Below are 26,739 nucleotides of genomic sequence, written 5' to 3' on the forward strand. Positions count from 1 at the left end.
CAATTATCGATAACGAATTAGTGAAGCTTATGATATCGAGGACATTTTTATTGGTAAAATATTTGTTGAACTATTTCTTAACGTTTATTTAAACTAATTTCATTGTTCTGTTAAAAATGTTTTACTATTTCAATTACTGAAAATATCAATTTAAGTCAAATATTTCGAAAATTTTACAATTAACAACATTCTTTTCGTTTAAATAATGTATTTCTAATGCAGAAGACATTGCCGTTTCCTTATGATTTGGAACGCCTGATTGATGATTGGGTTTTTATGGCTTTTCTATTGGGAAATGATTTCATACCTCACATACCTAATTTGCATATACATGCGGAGTCTTTGTTAACTGTCTGGGATACATATCAAGTTGTATTACCGAAATTGGACGGTAAGTTTTATTTAATCTATTCACATTATCTTTACTTTTTATCAATCCTTTAATCAGTTGATTAAAAACAAAATCGTTTTCTTGAGAAGCTCTTTCACAAAATGTACAAAGTTCAGAAGATTTATCTTAAAGTCGCTGGAGAAACTTAAATTTCACTATTTATTTACTAGCCTCCATTGATTAAAAATAGACCGATCGGGATATTTGAGTGTGCCTTACACCAAACATACTGCCGTTAAAAGTTTGTCCTCCTAACGATAATACTTGTCAAAAAGTTTTCCCGTTGGTTTTGAGTTAAAATCTAGTATAAATATCTATTTTTCTTTTAGGAAGCATATACTTTTTTGTAATAACCTTCAAGAGGTAACAAGCACATATTATCTAAAATTTATAATACAATCCATTGCTTTAATAATGTGGTTTTGTATATTATTGTTTTCCTCCTGAATTAAGAAATAACTAAAAGGTTTCGCACACTTTAGTAAATTCATTAATATCGTTCTAGTGATGTAGTTAAATATTTTTGATTCGATAGTATATTAAGAGTACTGTGTGGAATTTTCAAAAAAGATATTAATTACTAGCTACATATGTGTACAGTGAGTAGGGCCTAGTAGGCAGAAGTAGCTAAAGTTGACTGAAAAGATTAATGAAATTGAAAGTACATTTTAGTAGCATAATAGCACTACTCTATATGTGACTAGTAAGTTAGCTACTCGGATAAACGTTTGTTTTCATTAGTAACTAAACCAGAGAAATGATTTCCAGTCGTAGAATATTTGCAGTTGTAACAAAACAAACATTTATTTAGCTTGTTTCCCACCATTTGATACTATTTTTTGTGTAAATTAGCTTCTTATCGTTAGTATTATTTTCGGACATATGTCTTTAACAATAGGTTACCTTGTGGAGTTTGGATATTTAAATCTTCCACGATTTCATAAATATCTGGAGGAACTTTCTCAGGTTAGTAATTTTCCTTTTAATTTACATTATTTTAAAATGCATTATATATATAATTTCGCTGAGGTACGTTTATTCTTTAAAATACGGAATCGATAAGGTTTCCTGTAATGGTTTACGACAAAATTACCCTTTTATTTGATTTACTAGCGGTCATGAACATGGAAACCATCAATCAATTATTTGTTCACGGTTTACGTACTTTGTATTTAAACTACAAAAGTCTAATGTAGTGGAATGAAGTCATTCAATGAATAACAATTTCAGTTAAATGTTTATCTTATTGTCTGTTAGTATTATCCTTGCCAAATTCAAACACTATCACAAGGAGAACGGTAACCAAATTGTAAAAACTGTAGAATGTTTCCGCTTCAGAAAGACAGAGTTTCTTAAGCGAATGGCGGAATAAGTTTCACTAAAACTATCTATACCGAACTCCACAATTCGATAAACACAGCCACTCCACCAGTAATCTACACCTTCATACTTCGCTTTAATTTTCTGCATATAAAGAGTGCTCTCGTGCTGCACCATTTCATGATCTACCTAGTAACTTGAAATCCCGAGTAGTTTCCGGTGGTTTATATTTCCATATGAATACAAATTTATGCTCCCGTTTATGCTAACATGGTATGTGCGAAGCATGTAGCGTAGGTTTGGTTTTTTCTGAAGTGTTTGGTCAGTCTGATCTATATGTTATAGAATAATAAAGCTACTTTGTTTACAGAAAAATGTATTCCTCCTATAGTATATTAGTTTTTATCACTTTTCAGTTTGAGCGTGATTGGTTCGAGGAACGTGAAGCAGCTTTCCATTGGATGCGAGGAAAACAAGGTGCTCGTATGGCAAATGAACTAGAAAAACTCGGTTTATCATCTGAGGATAATCAGATGCCATCTCATAAACCTCTCAGTTCAACAGGGAAACGTTTCCCCGAAATAACTAAAAGTAGTTTATTAGATAAGAAAGATGGTAAGTGTTGTGGTTTTGTTGCTTTTTTAACGACACACTGAATGGAATACATCGTTATTAACTTATCACTATTGGTTTTGTTGAAACCGAGGGGTTTTTATAAATGGTTCTCATAGCTTGCTTTCAAATAATCGTAAAACCCGGTTAATTTAGACATTTTAGTTATTTCTTAAGAAATTAGTCAAACTAAGTGTCATATAATCACGTTCGCCATAGCGACCTGTTGATTAAGTGTGTAACGACGCTGTTATCGGCGTAGACTTGATATACTTACATTGATGCAATGTTGATAAAAGATTGCCTAAACAAAAGCTAGAGCGATTAGAAATTATTAGCTTTACTTTCAGCGTTGATAATCATAACTCATTAGAAGTTATCACCTAATTTACTTTTGAAAATCATGAGTAATCTGTTACACAGTGTGTTTATTCGTATTAATACTAAATTTTTCTAAAATCTATTTCCATACTGCAGAATAAACATAGAAGTGAGAATCGTAGCCAGTGGTTTGGTGTTTATAGTTAAGCCTATTTACTTTCAAGCTTCCTAGTTGTGTCGTATAGTTCTCTCATATTTCCTGTTTCTGTAGCTTTTCGCGCTGTAGTTGCTAGGTCTTTCACATATTCCAACTTACTAACCCTAATAGTCTTTTTTTCTAGTTTTTCTTTGTTTCTATATGTTCAGGTCGTTCCTAGGCTTTCTCTGCTTTTGCTTGGCTGTTGTTGACAATAGTCTTCTCGTTTTGCGTCGCTTGAATCTTGCCCAGTATATTGCTGGAATCCCGTTCCTTATTATGGTGTTTCTCAAGGCTCAGCACCTGACGTGTTGAAGTTATTGCTTTTTTAATCCTTTTTCAGTCATTCCCCATGATGATTTATTGTTCCATGAGTAGATCTTATAAAGCTGGGAATTTGTTATCGGGAGTTATCTTGAATTCGCCGAAGTTATTATGTCGAAGAAAGTCTGTATTAAACCTTTGTAATACTGTTTGTTCAGTTATCCAGTGTTTCTTTAGCTTCAGTTTTAGCTTGACCACCATCAGATGGTGACCTGAAATTATATCAGCTCATCTCTTTGCTTTCAGGTCTTCTATGGACTTGAACTTTTGTTATGTAAAGAATTTGATTATCTATAATGTGGTCCGTTGAATCTCATGTAGCTTTGTACACGTGTTTTTGGAAGAAAGTATTGTTGTAAGTATACCGATCTACCGGTCACTTACCTTTCTCGGCCCTTTCTTCTAATTCATATTTCCCCATAATGAGTTCCTACCCAGCGTTGTCCATCCTGACCTTGGCGTTTACGTCTCCCATCATCAGGATGGTCGTTTTTTTCTGAGTAGTTCTCTATGATAGGTTACAGCCTCGTGAAACTGATCTTTATAGTCTCCACTGCTCTCATTGGTGGGCACGTACCACGTAGCATTGTTATCCCTTCCGTCTTTTTTAATCCATCTTTGATGATCCTGGAGCCATGAGATTCCCATCCTATAAGTGCTTTTCGGGCTTCTTTGGATAATATCAATTCGACTCTTTGTGTATGCGTGACATTTTATTATTCATAACCAGATCACAAAAACACCTGTCTCGAAGCAATTATTTTCTGTTCATTTTGTGTCCATCGGCTTTCACCTATTTCAAGCAGAAGAAAGCAAAAACAAGAAGACAGCTATTAACAGCAGCCGAACAAGAACAGTGAAAGTCAAGGTATAAGCTAAGTACACAAAAGCAAACAAACAAGTGAAGAAGAGCAATAGAGCTGATAAACAGAAATATGTGGAAGATGTAGCAACGGCATCAGGACAAGCTGTAAGAAAAGGAAATATGAAACAACTGCATGACACGACGAAGAAACTGATAGGGAAATATACTAAACCAGTGAGACTGTCCAAGAACAAAGAAGACAAGCTAATCACTGAGATTCAAGAACAGAGGAACAGGTGAGTAAAACACTTTGTTTAAGGAACTCTTGAATAGGTCAGCCCCGTTAAATCCACCGGACACCGGAGCGACACCTACAGACCTTCCTATAGATGTCACTCCACTAACGGTGGAAGATGTTAGGATGGCCATTAAGCGTGGGAAAGCAACAGGACCTAACAATAAACCAGCTAAAGCATTGAAGCCAGACATAAGTAACTGCAAAGATGCTCCACGTTCTATTCAGGAAAATTTGGAAGAACGAACAAGTGCCAACGGACTGGAAAGGATACCTCATCACAATACCAAAGAAAAATATGAGCAAATGTGAGAACTACAGAGGCATCACACTACTATCGATACCAGGAAAGGTTTTCAACAGTGTTGCTGAACCGGATGAAAGATTCAGTAGACGCCCAGTTTCGAGATTAGTAGGATGGATTCCGTAAGTATTGGTCGTGCGCAGACCAGATCTAGACACTATGGATCCTTATTGAACAATCAATTGAATGAAACTCGTTACTATACATCAACTTCCTTGACTATGAGAAAGCGTTTGTCAGTGTGGATAGGAGAACATCATGGAAACCTCTTTGACACTAGGATGTACCTGAGAAGATCGTTAATATCGTACAAAATTCTTAGGATGGACTACACTGCAAAGTGCTGCACGGGGGACAGCTGACAGATGCATTCCAAGTAAGGACCAGAGTCAGACAAGGCTGCCTGCTGTCCTCCTTTCTCTTCCTTCTAGTGGTCCACTGGATTATGAGGACCACTTCTCATGAGAAGTACAGAATATAATGAACAGCTTTTATGCGGCTAGACGATTTGGATTTCGCAGATGACCTAGTTCTTCTATCCCATGCACACGAACAAATGCAGGTGAAGACAACCAGTAGCCTCTGCATCAGTAGGCCTCAACATACACAATGTAAAAAGCAAGATCCTCAATTACAACACAGGGAACACCAACCCAATCACACTTGATGGGGAAACGTTGAAAGAGGAGGAAACTTTCACGTACCTGGTCAGTATCATCGATGAACAAGGAAGATCAAATGCAAATATGAAAGTAAGGATTGGCAAAGCAAAGACAACATTCCTACAGTTGAAGAACATATGAAACTCAAAACGTCTGTCAACCAACGTCAAGGTCAGAATCTTCAATACGAACGTCGCGACAGTTCTACCGTGCGGTGCTAAAACTTGAAGAACGACCACCACCGTCATCAAGATACTACAATTATCTATCAACAATTGTCTACGTAAGATACTGAATGTCCGTTGGTCGAGTACCATTAGCAACAACTTACTGTGGGAGAGAACAAACCAGGTTCCATCTGATGAGGAAATTAGGAAAAGACTTTGGAAACGGATATGACATACATTACGAAAATCACCAAGCTGCATCACGAAGGAAGCGCTAATTTGGAATCCTGAAGGGGAACGGAAAAGAAGACCAAAGAATACGCTGCCCCGAGAATTAGAAGCAGACATGAAGAGGATGAATAGCAACTGTGAAGGATTGCCGAGGACATAGTTGAATGAAGAATGCTGATGGGCAACCCATGCTCCTCGACGAGGGGTAAAAGGCGTAATTAAGTATGTATTCCAAACAGAGCCACGTTATGTCTTCTCATTTCCACAGCTATTTGAATGGTCTTCGCTGTCACCCACACTGTGCAGATATTCCATGTTCCTATGTTAACTGTTACTCTGAATGTCAGTAGGTGCATCAAGCTCATGGTTTCCGAAGAATCTCGGCTTTCAACGTGAGACATCATAAGTCTTCTAATTAAAGATCCTTCAACTCCTAGTTCAATGTCCAAATAGTTTAGATGATTTTTTTTATCGTCAGCTTTCCGGCAAGTTTTTTAACTATAGAGTGGAGTTGATAACCCCATACTCAATCATCTTCCTTTATCCGGGTTTTGGACTGCAACAGTACTGAAGGGCTCCTGGCGGAGCAGAGTATCTTAAATGATAATGTCATTTTTAACTTTTTATTTGTCGTTGACATTAATCTTACTAATCTGTGTGACTGTCATTTTGTACATATGTGTGAATAAAAAACAATCGGTTTAAATCTATTCCACTTCGCACGGTTTTCACAAGTCTTTAGTATCGACGGCTTTGTACCCATTCTTTGTGGTTTATTGCTTGAGCCATCTAATACTTCCTACTGAATTAGACTTTCTTATTAGCAATAATAACTGCGAAGTCACTATGCAGAGTTCTTCAAATGGACGTAGTCTTTATCCATCGCAGATCACTATGGATGGAAATTTTGTGTTTACTTTCTACTCCTAGTAGTAGTTTTGTACGATGTTTCAGCTACTGTGTTTAATAAGTGACCGTTTAGCGACACAGTTTCCAAGCCGAACACAAATTAACACATAGCTTAGATCTTTATAGTACAAAATATCAATAATAGGTTTATAAATAATTCATAAGCGTTTGTGAACGGGAAAAATATGACACGATTTGTTAGGTCAACTGAGAGATTAGCGCTAAGACAATATTAAAATACTACTATAAATCAATTGTTCGATAAGTGTGCATTGAAAATATATCAGCTAGTTCACTGGACGACAGTTCCTAAAGTTTTCTCTTTACATCTACTCACTTATCTATTATGGAAAATGCGTGTAAATTTACAACGATTTATTCAAATCTGTTTTCATCTATTATGGAACGCTCTATGTAGAACACTAAAAAACAAATACGAATTAAACAATTCACTTTGTGGATACAAAAGCGAAAACATTCTTCGTTGAAACCTTACCTTTCCGAACTGGCTCCAGTTAAAGTTTTTTCTCTCCCGACTAACGGTATTTCCAATGTCACTAGTTGACGAACACGTTAGAAAAAATAAACCTTGTTACACAGGAAGTTAAATGATCCTATCTTTAGTTCAGTTTGTACTATAGTATATCACTGAACTACTTCTACAACATTTATCTTAGCATTTTTATTTTGTAGATTTCGATCAATTGACTGATTTGATAGATTTATTCGCACCTCAATCTGATTGTCAATATGATAATGTTATGTTAGATGAAGCCGCTGAACTAATGGAAGAAGGTGTTGTTGTTTCATTAAGGACACATGATGATAAAGTCAAGCAGTTATATAATAAAAGTGATCCGTCCAATAGAACTTCCCATAATAATACACATAACACAATAGGCGATAATCATGATCATGAGGATAATATAGATGATGAAACAGAAGAGGAAATAGAAGAAGACGAGAATGTCACCTATGTTGAAAGTGATACAGATCTAGATGAAGATTTATTAGTTTATAAAATGCATCGACGTGATTATTATTCCTCGAAACTTGGTATACAACTCGATGAGATGTCAGGTGATCTTGGTGAAAATTCCACATTAATGTCTTTAATTCAAGATTATATCCGAATGTTACAATGGATATTGAATTATTACTTTCTAAATGTGGCTGATTGGGATTTTTTCTATGCTTATCACTATGCACCATTTGTGCATGATCTTATTTTATATACAAAAAAGTTTGAGAATTATCAAAATTTCAATGGTATTAAATTGTCTTGGACAAACTTTCAAACAAATTCACAACCAGTTTTACCGTTTGTTCAACAATTAATGATATTACCATCGGATTCAGCTTATATAGTTCCAGCACCTTATTGGGAATTAATGATTTCTCCATCTTCCCCATTAGCTGAATTCTTTCCTAGAGAATTCGAAACTGATATAAATGGGAAAATAGCATCATGGGAGGCTGTAGTGGTAAGTCTATTAACACTGCGTAAATATGTATGCATGATTCCATCGGAAAGGGTATCGAATTATTGATAAAACTTCTAAATAAATTTGTGTAAGGTTTGGAAAAATGATATGTTGAATTCTTTTTTCTCTTAAGCTAACCAATGAGCTGCTGACAAATTTTTCGGAAGGTTCTCTTTTATTTTTAGATAAATGACTAACCTAAATAAATATATTACAAACGAAAACCTTTTTGTTCAGCTGGAATTTCATCAGCATAACGCCAGTGTTATGTTTTCGCTAGGAATGCATTGAATTTTTTTATTGGAATTACTTGTATAAAAGGTGTTCGAAATTTTAAGCATACAGAATTATCATTTACGTATGAGGTTTTTCACATTGAAATCCCATTCAATAAATGCTAGCAATAGACTGATAATTTTGATAAATTAGTAACTAATAAATGCCAGCAAAATTGAACTACCAATCAAATAATTTGTAATAGTTTGCATTTGTTTTTCTTTCGTCACTTGATGGCTTTGGTTTGCAGTTCCTTACTAATCTAATTGTTCCTAAACCTGTATTGTGTACATTGCAAACCCGTTGATTAGATTGATCAGATATATCTATAACCTATTCCAAGTGAAGCAAGTGTACGCAAATATTCAGAAAAGTCACTCACCTTTCGCATAAATATGAATTTTTAATTCATTTTTGCCATAATCATTGGTCGTTCCTGAGTTTTTGGGAATGGAAACCCTTCATTTGGCTTCAGTATACACCAATATCTAGATAAGTTGTCCCATGGTTTTGTTTGTGAATTTCTTAGTCAAGCTACCAAGCATTCATAGTTTCATATCATATGAACAAGTTCCCAGGTCATTTGTTAACTTGTCTTAGTTTTATATTTTATACTAACAATTTATTTCATAATTTGACCTATTTTGTTGTTCTGTACCTATATTCACAGTTAATTCCGTTTTTGGATCAGCAACTTCTCATAGATGCAATGAAGGATGGAAACACTAAACTAACTGAACAAGAAAAACAACGCAACCAACATAAATTTCATTTGTTTTATCGTGCTTGTCCAATTGGACGTGTAAAATCTCCTGTAGAATTAATTAATTATGATTTTTATCGTAAATCTGTCAATTGTGGTGAATCAGAATTAAGTCAGTTTTATGCTTCAATCACTAGATCTGTTGTTGATGATTTTCCAAGTTTATCAAGACTACCGTTTACCCATAAAATTCAAAGAATACCAGTTTATGTAAGATATTTTTCTAGCCTATATATATACTGTAATAACGAAAGTTAGTCACATCAGAAATATTTTTAAACATCTATTTGGATTATTATTATTATTATTATTATTATTATTATTATTATTATTTGAGTAACCGTTATCACTCATTCTATAATGGATTATCGTTTCGTCTACTTCACAAGTGGCACAAACCGACCAAAAGTAGGTGAGCTTCCTGAGTAAGTGTTAAGGATTTATCAGACATCAATCCACTGGTATTGACGAGCCTTCTAAGATAAGTGTTTTCCACATACAACTACCGTACTCCTCATGATCAGTCTTGATGATGACACAGACCATTTGTGAATCAACATTTTGCATTCTTGAGGGAGAAAAACGTATCCCAAATATGGTTGTATTTTTGCTCAAAGCGTTCAGAAGGTTATGTTTTTTGTCAGCCTCCATCATATTTGATTGTCAACTATGCACTCTATGTCGATTATTGAGTTTTCGAGAGAGGAAATCAATCCCTGGGCAGTTGGTCGAAGAAATTTGGTTTATTTTAGGATATATGTGAGGAAGCTTAATCGGAATGCGCAAAATAGACAGTTCTGACAAACATCATTTGCAGTTACCAACTCTTAGCGGTTTACCATTCGCTCTAACCTAATACTGTTCTGTCTAAGAGCCCTCATAGACTCATTGTCATTTCAATCCACCTTATAATCACTGTGTCAGAAACAAGTTGTTCGACGAAGTGGAACGGTACCTTAAGGTGTGTGGGAATTCGATCGATACACTCATATTATTATTTGTTTTAGAACAAGTAATCATCACCATTTTTTTGGTAAAAACTGTTTCTAGTTTGGTGTTTGTGTTATTTTGGGCAGCTCGGTGGTTTTCTTATTTAGCGCTGTGGTTTGATTTGTGAATTCTTCACTACTCCATACCAATACAGAGTTGGTCGATTTATGTGCAGCAGAAAATCTCTAAATAAGTAATCAGGTACATATGTACTACTAGTCAGTTTCTGCCCTTGTCTGACTGATATTAAATGTTAACGTTTTTTGAATAAGTGTTTTATCAGTAGAATTTAAATCACGTTGCTTGTTGAATACATGTATACTGGAGTTCTAAAATGCTTATGAGTTTGCCGATTGTTCTGTGGGTCTAGTCTGATACAAGCCTTGTTACATAAATCATCGTATTTATTCTAACGTACCTGTAAAAAAAGCGTTTGAAGCTCGTGATTTAATTACATGTTTCCATTTGATCTTCTACAAATTAGCACTTGTTTATTATTCCTGTGTATTAAAACTAGGTTTTTGAACGCCCTAGTAAATTAGATAGTATGGCGTTAACAATGAAACCTCATCCAGAATTTTCAAAATATGATAGCCTTGGTCAGTTAGCTGAAAGTATTCTTGGGCGTCCTATTCGTGTTCGTTGGCCATTCTGTGCTACAGTGATGCCTGTTCGATTGATGAGCACTAGCGAAATGTAAGAATGTGCAATATACACTTTCACATTAATATAATTATAATCCTAGTCAATTTTACACTGTATTTCGTTAGTACTTTTAAATTTTGACTTTTTATATGGCGAAATTGTAGTTTTCAGAACTGCTCATTAATCTGTTTATGATCTTATATTAAATATAGTGTTTATTTCTTGTAAGCGAGTAAGTCAGCAGCTCGAAACTTTGACTTGAGTAAATAGTTTGTGCGAAGTGTTATCGACGTCATATTGCACTTGTAAGACCGATTTTAAGTGGAGTTGGTACATGTTCGAAATTAGCAAACCCTTGAACTAATTTCCTTTTTGGCGTACAGACATTGTTATTCTAGCTCAATAATTTCTGTATACTTTCATGTGTATATTGATGCTTGTAGAAGTGAGAATGCACGATCGAATGCTTTTATTATCAGTCTAAGCATTGTTTTTCTGAATTGCTTAAAAATTGTTTTTCGCAATACCATTATATATATAATTGTTAATGAACGTTTTCACATCCGACATTGTCGGACTTCATTGGTCACGACTGCTCACTAAAACTCCGGAAAATTCTTTGTAAAGCAAGTCCCTAGTGAGTTCTAACTTTCTGTTTCCCTCCCTGTTCTCTTTGATTCAATCTTCTGTTGGTAGGCATTCCACTACCGATTGCTGCTACTTGCTACTTTTATCTGTCAGCATAAGTAGTATTCACCACACCATGACTAGTGTTACTCAATCGTGTCGAGTGTGAGGTAGGTATTGGCTGCCAACTGTGGAAGGCTGTTAAACAATGTCCATTAATTCTTCTTTCTCTTCGTGTGGTTTCTATTTTTCTTTTGAATTGTACTTACAGATAGACTATTGCCATTACTTTATTTCAACTTTTTCACAGTTTGGATTTGTTATAACGGTTTTCAGCTTGATTAACATAGACATTTTTGAAATAGTTTCAGAAATATCTGCAACATATTTATTTGATGATTTGACCAGTTCATTGAAACAGAAATGGAACAATTTAAGAAATTCGATAAAATTTAGTGGTGCTGAGTAGTCAGCTTCAAAATAGTTTTTTTCTTACCATATCTACTGATGATTTTGGTTACTTTTGTACCTGCATTAATAACACTCATGTGGAAACCGTCAAGTGTCTATATTTTTATAAACTGATCAATATTGTTGAATAATGCATCTGTCTTTGTTAGGTATAATGATCAATATGACCTAGCCAGAACGTTATATTGCTGGGCCTGGTATATAAATCATACATATCGGTAAATGAATTCTATTTCCTTCAGTATCCTCCATCTTCGATTCTCATAATTTTTTGTTTGCTATGTAATCTAACGAGTTTACTAAAATCTCAACTTATAATCATATGTTTTGTATTGTTTGTTGTTATTGGTATATGTGAATTGTAGAAATCTATTTCCATTGAAATGTATTTATCTTAATTTTTTTAAAAACTAGTTGGGAACTAGTGGATTTTAATGTAGAACCAATAATTGAGTCTTCAAGCGATTTGTCATCCGAATCCCTGCACTTTCGTCCACTTTTATCGTCTGAAGACAATAATCATGAATGCGATTGGATAAATAGCCAACTGTCAAGTTTAAAACACCATTTTGAGAAACGTCGAGCAATTTTATTTGATGACAAAAGTGATAATAATGACTGTGATGAGCTAGATGCTCATGTGAATTTGATACCATCGTCAGTTCTAGTTTTTTCTCGTCCATTAGACGGTTGGTCTGTAGTACCTGTACGAGCAAATGATTCGGATGGTTTTACTCTTATACCGAATTTTGTTCGCTCGCGTGCTCAAAGTGGTGATGATTTAGAATTGTCTAATACACCATTTGCATCCTCATTTATTCAATCAGAAAATATGATTGACTTATCCGGGAAACGAGATAAAAAACGAAAAACACTTGTCGAAAAACCTTCATTGAGTATAGAACCTGCTTATGGTCTATCGGATGGTTTGAATCTAGACTTATTAGATGTCCTATTACCTGGTATACCTCCACCACCATCAATTGGATGTGTTGAAGTTGACTGGGGTTATAATAAAACAATTTCACTCCATACAATATTTCATCCTGGTAAAATAGTGTTTAGTTTAGCCAAAGAAAGTTATGGATCAGTGGGTGAAGTGAGTTATTAGTAGTTTTATACAATCTTATATAGCCTTTATATCATAATGTTGTTATATATTATAAATAAACTAGAGCAGTTTATGATTATTTGTCAGTATGTTGCTTACTTCCTATAATACGTCATAACACACTAAATCAGTACATTTTTTAAATCCTGGTCAATGTGTTCTTTCTTATTAATAGCAAATAATAAATATGAAATATTCCCTGATTGTAAATATAGAACAACATATATAAGCGAACAATATTGTTTTCGATTAGATCTTCATCAGGCTTTACTCTAATATACAGTAATATTTATATGCATATACGAAATTATTAAACCAATCAGAGTAGTTTATGAGTCAATGATAACTATGACAACGATTACATAATAAGTGAAAAGTACAAATTGGTAGTGTGATAACACGTGCATTAGTTTTTGATAAGAATAATAAAGGTTTAAATCAATGTTACATAATCGGAAATAGGTCAATGATTAGAAAAATATGGACAGTGAGATAACATTTATAAAATTATAAGATGACGTAATAAGAAGTGTTCAGATAATTGGACTTTGAAACGTATATTTGGCATAAAATAAAATAAAATGGTAGGAGGGGGTGAAGAAAAATAATAAACGAAGAGAAAGTTCTGAAAAATTAATAAATAAATTCATTTATTAAGGCCAAGGGAGAGATAAGGGTGTTACAAATTTCTTCTGAACACAAAGACATGGCTTGTTGGCTCGAATCCCTATAGCTTCTGCTATGTGTAAGAGACGAGATCGAACACCATAAGGGAAACTAGTGAGAATACGATAGATAACTTTAAATGGCTTGTTTCTGTCCACTACATGACCACTATCGATCAAGTGTGATAGAACCGAGCTGCGTATTGTCTTGACGTTACCTTTTCCTAACCACGAAGGGGGGTGTTCACTAACTCTTTCTCTATTGAGCAGCTGAATTCGTAGATACACATAGAAGTGGCATAACCAGGTAACTTATCCTTCAGTTGGGGAATCACCATAGATCGGGTCGAATACGATAGATAAATGTTGGTAGCATTAAACGTTCTCTTTACTACTCCAGTCAGTCTATCACGTAATACATCACTAGCTACATCACCATTGAACTGCAGCTTCAAGAAAAGAGGTTTCTTATTAACAGTCAGTGTCACTATTTTCTTGCTTGTTACACGCAAGTGTTTCTTCAGGAAACCCTGTGGATATCCCAATTCAATCAACATATTATGAATATACTCTAATTCCTTACTAGAACTATTTAATAACAAACATCCTGCAATTAGATTTGCATATGAAGAGGAAATAGGTAATAAACTACATTTCCATGACGTTTTGTTGAATAGAAAAGAAAACGGTTCTATCAGCAGAGGTGCGTATAGAAAAAGTTCTTCTCCAAGCCAATACACACATTTCTTAAGCTTTGTGCCTCTTCATTATAAGAGAAACATAGTCAATTGCCTGGCAGATAGAGCCATTAAGATATGCTCAGTTGACACAATTGATAAGGAAGAAGCGTACATCCACGATGTTCATATCTCATGACGAATGTGCAAATATCTTTGACAGATATAATCCATAAATTTAAATCAATCTCCCTAAAACCTCATTTCAAACTAATCTGTTGATGTGAAAAAGTTCTTTATTCTCTATACTGTTTCATGTTTTCTTCATGTTCCATATTTTTAGATTATTGGAGTTGATCAGAAGAAAGGTAAAGTTATGGTACGCTTCTATCCTGATGTCTCATCATCAACTGACTTAACGGAATTTTGTAGTCAGGTCGAAGTAAGTATAATTGTAATTATATAAGAAAACTATTATCTTGTAAATGAAATCACTACTTGTATTATCTTTGCATAACAACGAGTTTTGATCCCAAAAACTAAATTTAGAACTTTTTTACTTTTCTGAAAGTGTCTTTTTGCTAATTTAACTTTAATATAAAGTCAGTTAATCTGATACTTTTAGTTCTTAACATGATTAGTTGACGTTTTTATTAATCGAGAACTTAAATGTAACGTACCATGTTATCCTTTTGTACTTATTCCACGCTTGTTGCACAGTTAAGAAGCGTTTGATGTTCATTTAGTAATCCACCACTTAAAAATTTGCAGGGCTTTTAATCAGATTGTATTTTTCAACATTATTTCAAGTTAGAAACTCTCAGAATGAGCTTTTTCAATTCAATCTATCGTAATTTGTCTCTAGCCCCCAAATGCCCTGGTACGGCCGAGAGTGGGGAGAGTCCGCCCTCCCTCTCGAAATGTTCTCACATGGCCATGCTTATATAGCCTCTGCCAGGGAAGTCCTACTCATTGCCTTCTCGGAGCGGGGGTGTTTACAAAACTGAGAGGACGAAAAGCGAATGTCCGGCGCTTTAACCGGATTCCAAACCAATGGTGCACATGGGCCCCAGTATCCTGCGGGAACAAATGGCGTATGAACCAATTGTTGGTCACCGGCATACATGGGACTGCATCTCCTTACGATGCTCCACTGCCTTGTGGATCAGACCTTCAGGTCGAAGGCTCCGGGTGTGGCCCCCTAAGAAAACCACCTGCTTCGGTTTGGGAACCCGGGCAGTATCACAGCCCTCATACATATCGAATGAGATTTGTGTGGCGCATTTGTATTTGGTGCCTCCTTGTACCAATATCTATGTGTTAAAATAAAATAAATAAATAAATAATAATTAGTCTCTAAGCTAGAAGAAGTGACCTCATTAGTGTATTAACATCTGTTTCTCATACCGTTTGTTCTTATTCTGTTCATCCTGTAACAAGTTTGATTTATTAATCTATGACAATGTCGTTTTTCATCAATGATCAAAACATTAAGACCCATATATAGTCAATGATTTTTCCTGATATTAGATCTACTTCTTATCCTAACACAATTTCCTTACATTTCGCATCAAATGACTCATGCTCACATTATAAAAGGTTCATATTCAGCATTAATAGCATAATTAGATGATTTGTTTAGTACACGGTTATTTTGTGGACCATGTAATATTCAATAGTTTTGATGTTAAATTATTTCCCCTTGAAGAACATGAAGGAGGCGTTAAATTTATTTTATTTTCAATCGTTGAGATTTTCAAAAATACAGTTTCCTCTTCATTTCTTCCATCAACTTGGAACGGACGTACTGTGAAATGTCATTTTGTTAAATCTCAAATCTACACCCACGAGTATGCAGGTTAAAGGTTTTGTAATCGTCAGTATAGTTTAATCTCCATGTATTTTAACAATTTATCAGTTTCCCCATTGTGATGCAGATTATATAGTTATCTTGTTTATATAGTTTATTCAAATAAAAAAATGGTTTCAAGATTCTTATTGTTCACTGACACATGCCCTGTATTGTTTGATACTTTTAGTTACAAACTTTTGGTTGATTAAGTTCTCGTTTGTTTCTTATTTACTGTGTTTTGTTTTCAAATATCCATTACAGTTGCTATTTTTCTTCCTCTATGCTTGTGCTAATTTCTCTTCATGCAGTGATGTGCAGTGTGATAACTTGGATCGATACGTTCTCGTGCTAGGTTTTATGTTAACAGCTGACCAATGGAAGTTTAGTTTCAGGAGAGAATCTTCTAAATTGTGATAGTTCCTTCTGTAATCAACAATAATCTTTAACAGAACTCCGTAGTTCAAATAAATTGTTTGATCAATATATGTTTAAGTAGTGTTCTTCATGTATATTTTGAACTGGAAAAAATAACACTGTTGGATACCATCTCAGTGGTTTAAAGGTTAGACGTTCGCTCGCTGGGTCATGGATAAACGCTGATGAGGATTCTCATACTGCGACGAAACGACCGTACAGTACTTCCTGGCTTTTAATGGTGATTTAACGTTGATTGGTTCATTTATAACCTAACGTTCTTAACTGAGTAGTTCTATCTGATATCTAATGTAATTGTTATAACATCACAGTTGATTATATTTGCTAATTGTTTCTCTGGAGGAAATTCAGCTTTGCTGAACAAATTACTTCTCGAAATCGAGTGTTTATTTTAATAGCAAGTTTTTTATATAAGTAAACAATTATTTCCATAAATTTTGCATTTATATCTAGGAATGGGAACATGATAATTTTTATACAAATATCATGGTTGCAGATCAATTAAGTGTCCCAGTATTTGTAGTGAATCGATTTACCGGCAGTTTGATGGTTCAAATTACTTCTGAATCTTGTTCATCATTTGGAGATAATGATGGCATTATTAGTAAACATAATCAATACGCTGAAACATTAACTGATAACAATGCAGAAAATAATATGGAAAAGAAAAAATGTGGGCAGAAATCATTTGCTAATATTGGTTTAAACCTGAAACGGAATCGTTCTGGTGCTCAGGTAATAATTTTCTTGGAGTGTGCTCTATTTTTTAATTAGAAATTTGCGTATTGTACTGTTCTTATTTAGTTCATACATCTTACTGATAAAATATTTCTAGTGAATACTGTGTTAGCATCGTCAAATTTATACTTAAGTACTTAGATAATTGATTGTTGACTGTCGGGTCATTTCTTACAATCCTTTGTATATGTTTTTTGTTTAAATATCAGGGTAGTTATCTGATTTTGAAACTTGATCCAAGTGTTTTATATTTTTATTATTAGCCTACAAATAGGTTCTATCACTAGTATGTTTCCAAATCATATTCATTTTGCATGACAGTGCATACACTCTCTATCTTCCCTTAAGCTAAGAGATTAAAATTGCTTCATATCTTTCTTTCTATGAACTAATTACTTCTCCCTGTACTATATCCTTATTGCAATCTTTCTTTTATATATTACCACCTCTGAATTAACTACTTTTATGAATCCGGTGTCCATCTTGTTGTGTTAATGAGGTATGGCAACTTGGACCGATGCATATATGTGCCTGGTCCTACGTTGTAGCTGACTGACTGTATTCATTCACAATGTTGTGTGTTACGAACTACTGTTTGACATTACTCATTCAGCCTGTGCTCCGATGTAGCTAGTGGTTTCCTCGTACTCATATATTAAGGGGAGACGGTAGAATGAGTAGAATATTTTATTCTCAGATTAACAGTAACTACAGTTTGTGTACATGTTTGCGATGAATTATGGCAAAGTGAAAATGTAATCATTAAATACCACCTATATCCATTTTCTTCCGAATTACTATACAATCGTGATGCGTAACGATTCCGACTAAACGTATCTCCTTTACTCAGCTTGTCAGATACTTCCATAGACGCATCATTAAATAAAAGAGTCCTATTATTTTTGTGATAGTTTAGTTTGAGTGACAAAACAACATGACATTATTTTCGTTATCGTTTCCTAATCGATTGTTCTGTTCGTTTAAATGCTATTTTAGATAAATTTCATTAGATATCACTTATATCAAGTCTATTCCTTCCCCACGGATCTCTAGTCAATAGTCTGAGCTCCTCTGCTAATATTTCAAACGCTTATTCACTTGCGTACACCGTAAATACAGTTCATCTATGTAATAGTAGATCAATTCAACAAGGTATACGATCTATCAGTTAAAATGGTTCTTTATTCATGTTTATGTTTCCGGAAGTTCAAATACAATAGCTTGAATCTGAGAGTGGTGAATCCCCGTTTCTTGACTACCTAGTTAGATGGAAAGAAAATGGATATTTTAATATAACTTCAGGGCGAAAACATAAACAAATATTATGATTTTATATCTTAGCACCTCATCAACTCAAGGATATAAGTTGTTTCAAGTGTTTCAGGAAGGGCACACACATCGTAAAATAAAATTAACGAAAATAACCGGAAGGCTTAAAATAAATAACTATCCTAAAAATGTCCACTAATTTAAAAATAACTTTAAACGTGACGGAAATAGTACCCCAGAAACATGAACTACATTCACTGTCATTCCACACATATCACAAACATAGGAATGTCTCGAATGTAAAGCATATCACTTTGAATGGAGTCTTAATTGTCTGAATAGGAACAAGAGTATAAGACAAAATTTCAACCTGGTACCAACACTACCCTCTCACCAACTAGTTTGATCAACATATATGTTGATAGAACAATTAGAAGACGGAGTTGATCTGAAAAAATGTGGTTTATTTACGCTATGCATACAACACAAATGTAAATGTGTCAAGAATTTTTCATCATATAAATGCATACTTTTTATGATTCATACACCCATTGAACCTAATAATCTTCAGCTGTCTTCTGTCTTTATCAATTCATTCGACAACGCAGAAGTATTTCATATAAAAGAAATTTTATCGAGTTACTTTATAACAGCTGAGATTTTTGTAAATCTCTAGTTTACTAGTATTACTATGAAGTTATTGGCAATAAACAATCAAACGTTATCTGGAACAATTTTATTTTGTTTTTAATTTATTGGAAAGTATAGATTTTTGGTGATGGCAAAATAGTCCTTTATTTTTGTGAACTATTGCAGAATATAACCAGACTAATAGAGGTCAATTTAGTTTATTAGCTCTTTATCATACAATAGGTTTGTTTGTGGACACATTTATAAATTGTGTAGTCTTAGCTGTTATTTTCGTACCACAGTTCTTACCCTCCTTTCTTCATTGTCAGTTGGTGTTTGAATCAATTGTCATCTTGATAGTCGATATTACGTCATCTACATTTTAATAATGAACACATTCTATCTCGCCTCACTTTCTTACTGTGTATTCTTGTTTTACAACCTCCTGTATAAATTACATTCCAATTATGCATAATATTCTTTCGTCTCGCTGAACTTATTTCGAATTGTCATTCAAGCACTGTAAAACGTTCATTAACATAGGTCTTTGTCAGTAGTAAGCATTTCATGAGCATATATATATATATACTCTGAATGCTTTTTTAGTTAGTCCTTTGTTTACAAAAATTTCGTAGATCCTTCTGCATTGAGCAGTTTTTGCCAGAACTTGAAATCACTTGCGGTTACCAGTTCAAACACAAAGTCAAACGTCTTGTCTCAACAATAAGTTACTCATTACCGTCAGTCAGTCAGAAACAACGTAGAACTTCGTACGTACGTACGTACATCAGTTCGAGTTACCATACCACATTAGCACAGAGATGCAGTGGTCGATTCAAATCCCGTAGTGGTAGAGTTAGTAAAAGTAAAAGCAGTAATCGAAAAGATTAGGGTTTGAAGACGTTATTCAAAGAGTATAATTCAGTGAAATAAATTTGGAAAGAGAAAAAAGGGACACGAAGAATTCAGAAGATTAGAATTTGGCAGAACACAAATAGTGAATGCACCTGTGCCATTGCAAACGATTTTGAGTCATGTCATTCAGGGTCTCTAACCATCGGTTGCTATCATCTCGCGGTCCCCAACCAGGTTGTCTACACCTATCAACATGACTCGGTCCACTTGTCAGTGACTTCATGGACTTGTGCCATGTTTTGGTTTGGCCGCCTCTAGCTTTCTTCCAAACTACTCCTATACCAATGAACATAGCACGTCGAGGTAGTCGGTCGTTGGGCATACGTAACACGTGTCCCAGCCATCTCAACTGATGAAGTTTCACTACTTCATCAATTGATTTGCCATCCTTACCTAGTACCCGTTTCCTAACAACTGTGTTACTTACTCGATGGTCCCAGGATATTCGAGCAATGTTTCGAAGACACCTGTGATCGAATACTAGTAACCTACGAATATCCTCTACTCTCACCGGCCATTTTTCACTGCCATAAAGTAGGACGGGACGAACTGCTGCGCAGTAAACATGTCCTTTGGTTGATAGACGGATATCTCGCCTACGCCATAAATGACGCAAGTTGGCAAAAGCTAGTCGAACATTCTGTATCCGTGCTCAGATTTCGTCACACACCAGACCACAAGGGCTGATGAAACTTGCAAGATACGTGAAGCGATCGACACGCTCAATTACTTCACTCCCTATCATTAGTTCGGGTGTCAATGCAACCAAATCCTGAAGAAACATTTTGCATTTCAAGAGGGAGAATCACATCCCGAATATGCCTGCATTGTTGCTTAGAGTGGTCAGAAGACTGCATTTTGTCAGCGTCTTCACCGAGTAGAATTATGTCATCGGCATATTCTAAGTCAACAATTGAATCTCCCAGTACAAGTTCAACTCCTGGAAATTTAGATGAGGAAAGTGTCATCTGTAAAAGCACGTCAACGATGAAACTAAACAAGAATGGAGAGACTGGACAGCCCTGATGAACATCACTTGAGGTAATCAATTCTGATGACAGGTTTCCATAAGCTCTCACTCTACCAGTTGTGTTCGAGTAGTGAGCCTTTATAAGGCTAATGTACTTCTTCGATACTCCTTTCAGTGACAAACACTGCCATAAAACCTCACGATCAACAGAGTCGAATACCATCTTAAGATTGGGAAATACTACTATTGTGGAGCGTCTGAATGTGTCTATGTTCTAGGACTTGACGTTATGTGAATATCTTGTCTATACAGCCACGTCCAGTTCGTGTAGAATGTAAATACTTATATTTCGAGGGTTGTTTGTGAACAAGAAAGCCTTTCTGGACGGAATTATGAGTTTCACTGAATTCTATGAAGATTGCCTGGATAGCTGTTACTTATATGAACGAAAACATTTAACACATATATTTTGTATTTCTTGATCTCTAGTTTTCGTGTGGATTATTATTATTGAGCTGAACTTGAAAAAATGTCTGTACTCGGTTCTTGGATGAGTGAAATGACAAGGACAGCTTAAGAGCTTGATTTCTGCTGACTTCTAGAGATTCCTCACACAATGTAAACGAAGATAGTACAATGATAGAGCTTCGGCTGGGTCAAAAGCAGTTTACCTTAATTCTGAGAATTAACGTGTTTTTTTTAACTGACTGAATACAAAATAAATGAATGTATCGTAACATAGTCTTTTATACAGTTATATCACTTTACAGTTATGTTTATATGAAGTGATTTTCACTATGTTAATTATATTTCAGGTTTTAGGTTGGTCACGTTTTTGTACTGTCCGTCATACATGGTTATTTTCTAATAGAACTGTTGATTTACTCAAGAAATTCAGTGAAAAATTTCCAGGTGTTTGGGAAAAAGTTTTAAAGTCGTCAGATTCATCTACAAAAAATAATGCATGTATACAACTTGATTCGTAAGTGTTTTGTATCAGATTTTATCATGTGCGTAATTTTTAACACGTTAACTATTCATTAGTCCTGTTTTCTTTAAATCCTTCCATCTGAAGCCATTAGGTGACAAATTCTTTTTCCATATAAATTGCTTTATATATCATATTTCCAAAGTGTACAGCATCTAGTCAATATTGTAGTGCTCAAATGATCTACTTACCAATAAACAGGATAAGGGCTGAATAGTTATTCACTAAGGTACTTCATTAACTAAGCACTGAGATACAAAAGAACATTTGTTACGCTTTATTGTCGATCGTATTCACTAGATACCATTTTAAAACAGGAGCAAATCAGGTTGCAATATATGTTTCCTGATATTTTGCCGTATCTTTAAGCTCCAACCACTGTTTCAAATCTCACTAAAGTACACTTCGGAGGTTATGAAAGTTATCCTTTAAATGCCTCTATGCACGACATACATCACTGAATATTAGTGTTGTCTGGAAATTCTACTTTTTATATTTGATTCATGTGTCTTCATATCCGCTTCACATTCAGTAGTTTGCGCATACAGATAATGTCATCTCTCACATTTTAAATGTTGCCACACATTACTTATTCATAGAGTCTTACATCACACACTTCAGCATTACTGAACAACAAAGTGAATGTTTTAAGATGTAAGATATTGGCGCTTTGGTTTATCGGTAATCATCTCAATAATCCAGTAAGAGTAGATTGTAATCGTTCATTCTCTTTCTTTTACTTAACAATATCATACAAACGTATCAAAGATTATGATCAGACTTTGTAGCGTTTCATGGGAGCAGTGAGCGGTATAGAATGATTGGTGATATTTGTTGTAGATGTAACGATACGAACGATTTTAAATTCGTTATGATAATAATTGTGATGATAATTTTAATTTTCATAACAAGTGTGGAATACAATCATTATCTCTTTAGTTATTATTCTTATTGCTTCTTTTATTCTCGTTTGCCTAGATTGATCCTTTTTTTTGTAATTATCATATAAATAGCTTAATGATTCACTTCATGTTCAGCTTATTCAAAATATATTTCACCAAATAATTTATCGTAAGTAATCTGTAAGTTCGTGGTAAATAATTGGTAAAATAAAAAAATAATATCAGAAGGGGTTTTTGTGGATATTATAGTAATTTCAATGGTTGAGATCATGAGTCAAGCTTCAATTGACCCATGATCTCAACTATTAAATAATAATAATTTAAATTTAGTTTATTGTATAACTTAACTCTATTAAATAATATATCTCCTTGATATTATAATATCGTAAAAAGAAGACAAACTAAATGAAATTCATTTATTTTTCCAAAATTTAATTTAGAAAATTTTTCAGTATTTGTTTTTTATGTTTTTCCATCCCATTTTGTTGTCATATCACTTCAAAAGGCTATGCATTTTTATTTCGATAGGAAAGAAGTTGACGAGATTATGGAATTTATTGCTAATTCTGAATGTAGAAGTGCTCCAGTTTTACCACAGAAAGGTATCTACTTGGATAAGGAATGGTTACAAAAATTAAAATCATTATATCTTAAAGACATGGATGAAACAGTATATGAACCGTTTGATCGTCAGATTTGGAATAAAAAATCTCCAGTAAATTGTTCACCGACAACTTTGTTTGTTGTGAGTTTTTTGTTGACTTCCTATTCATTCTTCCAATACCTATTTGTCAACGCTCTACTATATACGTATGTATTTTATACGAAATTATTAGTTGTAAGCGGAACTCATTATGTACACCTTAGTAATATTATAATAACTATTACTTTTAGAATAATACTCTATTTAATTTAGCCATTATCTTTCATTTTCCATTTTGCCTAAATGCTTGGTCAATTTACTTAGAAATTACTTCCCGTCGATTCAGTAATTGGTTAAAATAAGAACCTAAATTCAATGTGTAAATGACTGAATGTCACCCAACTACATCACAATCTAAATATTGTGATTCTTTTTACTGAATCATCTTTCTAACATTGATATTGATATTTTTGTAGTTGTATCTTGTTCGGTAAACAACGTTATGAATAGTTAATAAATTAAAAGTTCCACTAATTATTTCGTATTACATGCTTATTAATAATATAAAACAATACATGTAATGTTTTCTTTAGTGGTTTAATTTATTTTACTGTTAATGTTTTTTTTACGTATTATTAACTTACCTAGTCAGTGAATTCAGATACAAGAATATATCCATCCTCTTATAATTTATCACCATTCGATCGTTGTTATTATTCATCAAACTACTCGTCAGTGTTTAGTTCATTCACATTATTGGATAAAGTTGTTTATATTGGGATAGGACAAAATATCCCATTGGGATTACATGGGATTGTTATTGGTGTACCATCTGGTAAGTAATAAATAGATACAAACATTGATTAATGTTATACCGTCTGATTTATAACTTATTCTTATTGCCGAGCATTATATATATGTAATAGTTTTTGTCACAGACTAACTTCAGACTGACAACTATTGAAAATCTCGGAAAACTGTACAGCTGTCTCTTCCTAGAGTGGGATTTCACAGCAGTCTTCACCGACGACTCATTCAGGGATACCATATGAAATAATCGTATCCCATATTGTGATCCAACACACTTGAAATACAAATACGTAAAGTTGGAGTCGTATGATAAATTAATACAAACTATTTTGTGAGCACTTCTTACACGTGCGGCTGTAGTTTTAACGTAATTGACTACATTGTACATAACCATATGTAACTAGTCCTGACCTTACACCTGTGTGCACTCTTTATACGCATGTTTGTTTATCTCTGTCTATTTTCATATGTAAGCTGAGGCATAAACTTATTTATTTGGGAGCGTCATAAAACTGATCTCTAGGCATCACCTCTTCATTTTTGCATTCTGCTTGGTTGAATGCAAATGCCTGAAAAAATTCCTTCAGAACAATTCGTATTTGGCTTTTTATTATTATCACCATTCCACAATGTTAGCCCAAGTATTTTATTCGAAACTGAATGGGGAATCATGTTTCGCCAGCACCACTATCCGTTTTTCTTCGTCGAAAACAATCGAAATCAACACGTGGTACCTTACGTACTAATGATAGGCTGCGACTGTTAAAGATTAGCTATTTCAAAGCAGTAGTAATGAGTAGTAATCATATAATATCACGAATTGATTGAAATCGATAGTGAGTGTGGTAACTCGCTTATCTTAGAAATAGCTCTCTCTCCCTCTCTCTGAGACCTGAGAATACGCATTACTAAAGAATGCCGTGCTAGAATGAAAAACATTATGTATACTGCTTGATTGTTTCTATTGCTTATAAGATTTCGATTTGAATATCTTTTTTTCAGGTATGTGATAAATTCTTACAAAGTATGAGCAATATCCATAAATTGCTCATTAAGTCTCACTAAAGTTGTAGTTTATCAGTATAGGCGTTCAGCATTCGGTCACGAATTCTATTTAGGGTACTGTGTTTTTTAGAGCTGTTATACAGTAAGTGTGATTCATTACTGTCTATATACTGTATCGATCACTACGTGATCGTTTAACTAAAGGTGGTTCATGATATGGAACTTTGAATTCAACAATCTGCACAATACTCTGTAATAACAATTCATTAAGTGTCGACATTACACTAGTAAGTTGTAAATTGATGTACTTTTATACTAATGATTTGTGTATATATCTTAATTTTATCCGCACACTTTTTTCATTTTTCTTATATCTTAATTATAAGGTGTAAGCTCTCAAAAGAGTGAACAATTGGTAGAGATCATGTTTTGCCGAACATTCACTGATGCCATAGATATTAGGTTAGTATGTATTATGCTTTTGTCAAATAATTTATGATCACATATCTTATTTGGGAAAAGTTGTCTATTTATTTCAATCATTTCATTCTTTTTATGTTAAGTTGGTAAACAGGATGGTTTCCGTTAACTTTTATTTCGTCATGAAATTGTTAAAGTTCTGAGTTATTCTTATCAAACTAATATATTTGACTTGTCAAATTGCATTCTAGTAAATACCAAAGTAAACTGAGTTTGTTTCAATATTTATGAATCATTGATTGCAAACGAGGTAATCTCTTGTGTTAAGGCGATTATCAATTCCGGTTACCCACATCGTGGAAGTATGCTTCCTCTTGATGTACCTGGGAAGGTCTTAACGACTTGGAAATATATTCGTAATGTCTAAAGGATAACTACTTAAGAGATGTTACACAGTACTTTTTGTGAATAGTTTTGAAATTGTTGGCTTCATCCTTTTAAGTCTTCACTGACGAGGATGGAAATTTGTAGAAATATCATTTGATTTGCTTGTTGAATATCAGTAATATTCTGTGACTGAGTATATGTATATATTTCAACCAATATCCGGATTCATGATTGTGCTTTAATTAAACTTCAATTTGTTCATCTTCATTATGCTAACTGATTTATTTAAACATCATTTTATCAGTCATTTATAAATAATAGTTATTTTATTCTATTAAGAGTTTTAATCTGTTAGTTTTTTTCCCCTCAAAAGATTAGTCTTATGACAACTTTATAGCTTATAGTATCTATTGTTATATTAGGTGCTCACAATAATTAGACTTAAACTCATACACAACTATGCATATAATATATTTCTTCACTAGAAATGTGTATGGAATTCGGTCGATGTTTTGAGATTGTTTCACAA

General features: G+C 33.9%; 1 protein-coding gene across 2 annotated transcripts in view; it reads left to right on the forward strand.

Annotated features, from left to right (window-relative positions):
- Positions 1-26,739, forward strand: part of XRN1_1 (5'-3' exoribonuclease 1) — a 52,545-nt gene that overhangs the window by 13,627 nt on the left and 12,179 nt on the right. The window contains exons 9-21 of one of the 2 annotated variants that reach the window (XM_051217951.1): positions 223-391; positions 1,290-1,357; positions 2,128-2,326; positions 7,231-8,021; positions 8,968-9,270; positions 10,568-10,746; positions 12,208-12,892; positions 14,590-14,688; positions 16,987-17,268; positions 21,871-22,037; positions 23,474-23,690; positions 24,237-24,423; positions 25,790-25,865. In XM_051217951.1, the coding sequence (XP_051073983.1) occupies positions 223-391; positions 1,290-1,357; positions 2,128-2,326; positions 7,231-8,021; positions 8,968-9,270; positions 10,568-10,746; positions 12,208-12,892; positions 14,590-14,688; positions 16,987-17,268; positions 21,871-22,037; positions 23,474-23,690; positions 24,237-24,423; positions 25,790-25,865 (3,422 nt within the window). Of the gene's footprint in view, positions 1-222; positions 392-1,289; positions 1,358-2,127; positions 8,022-8,967; positions 9,271-10,567; positions 10,747-12,207; positions 12,893-14,589; positions 14,689-16,986; positions 17,269-21,870; positions 22,038-23,473; positions 23,691-24,236; positions 24,424-25,789; positions 25,866-26,739 lie in introns of both variants that reach the window. The other variant, XM_051217950.1, reaches the window with a different exon arrangement.

The sequence above is a fragment of the Schistosoma haematobium genome, chromosome 1, assembly GCF_000699445.3.
Source record: "Schistosoma haematobium chromosome 1, whole genome shotgun sequence".
NCBI classification, from domain to species: domain Eukaryota; kingdom Metazoa; phylum Platyhelminthes; class Trematoda; order Strigeidida; family Schistosomatidae; genus Schistosoma; species Schistosoma haematobium.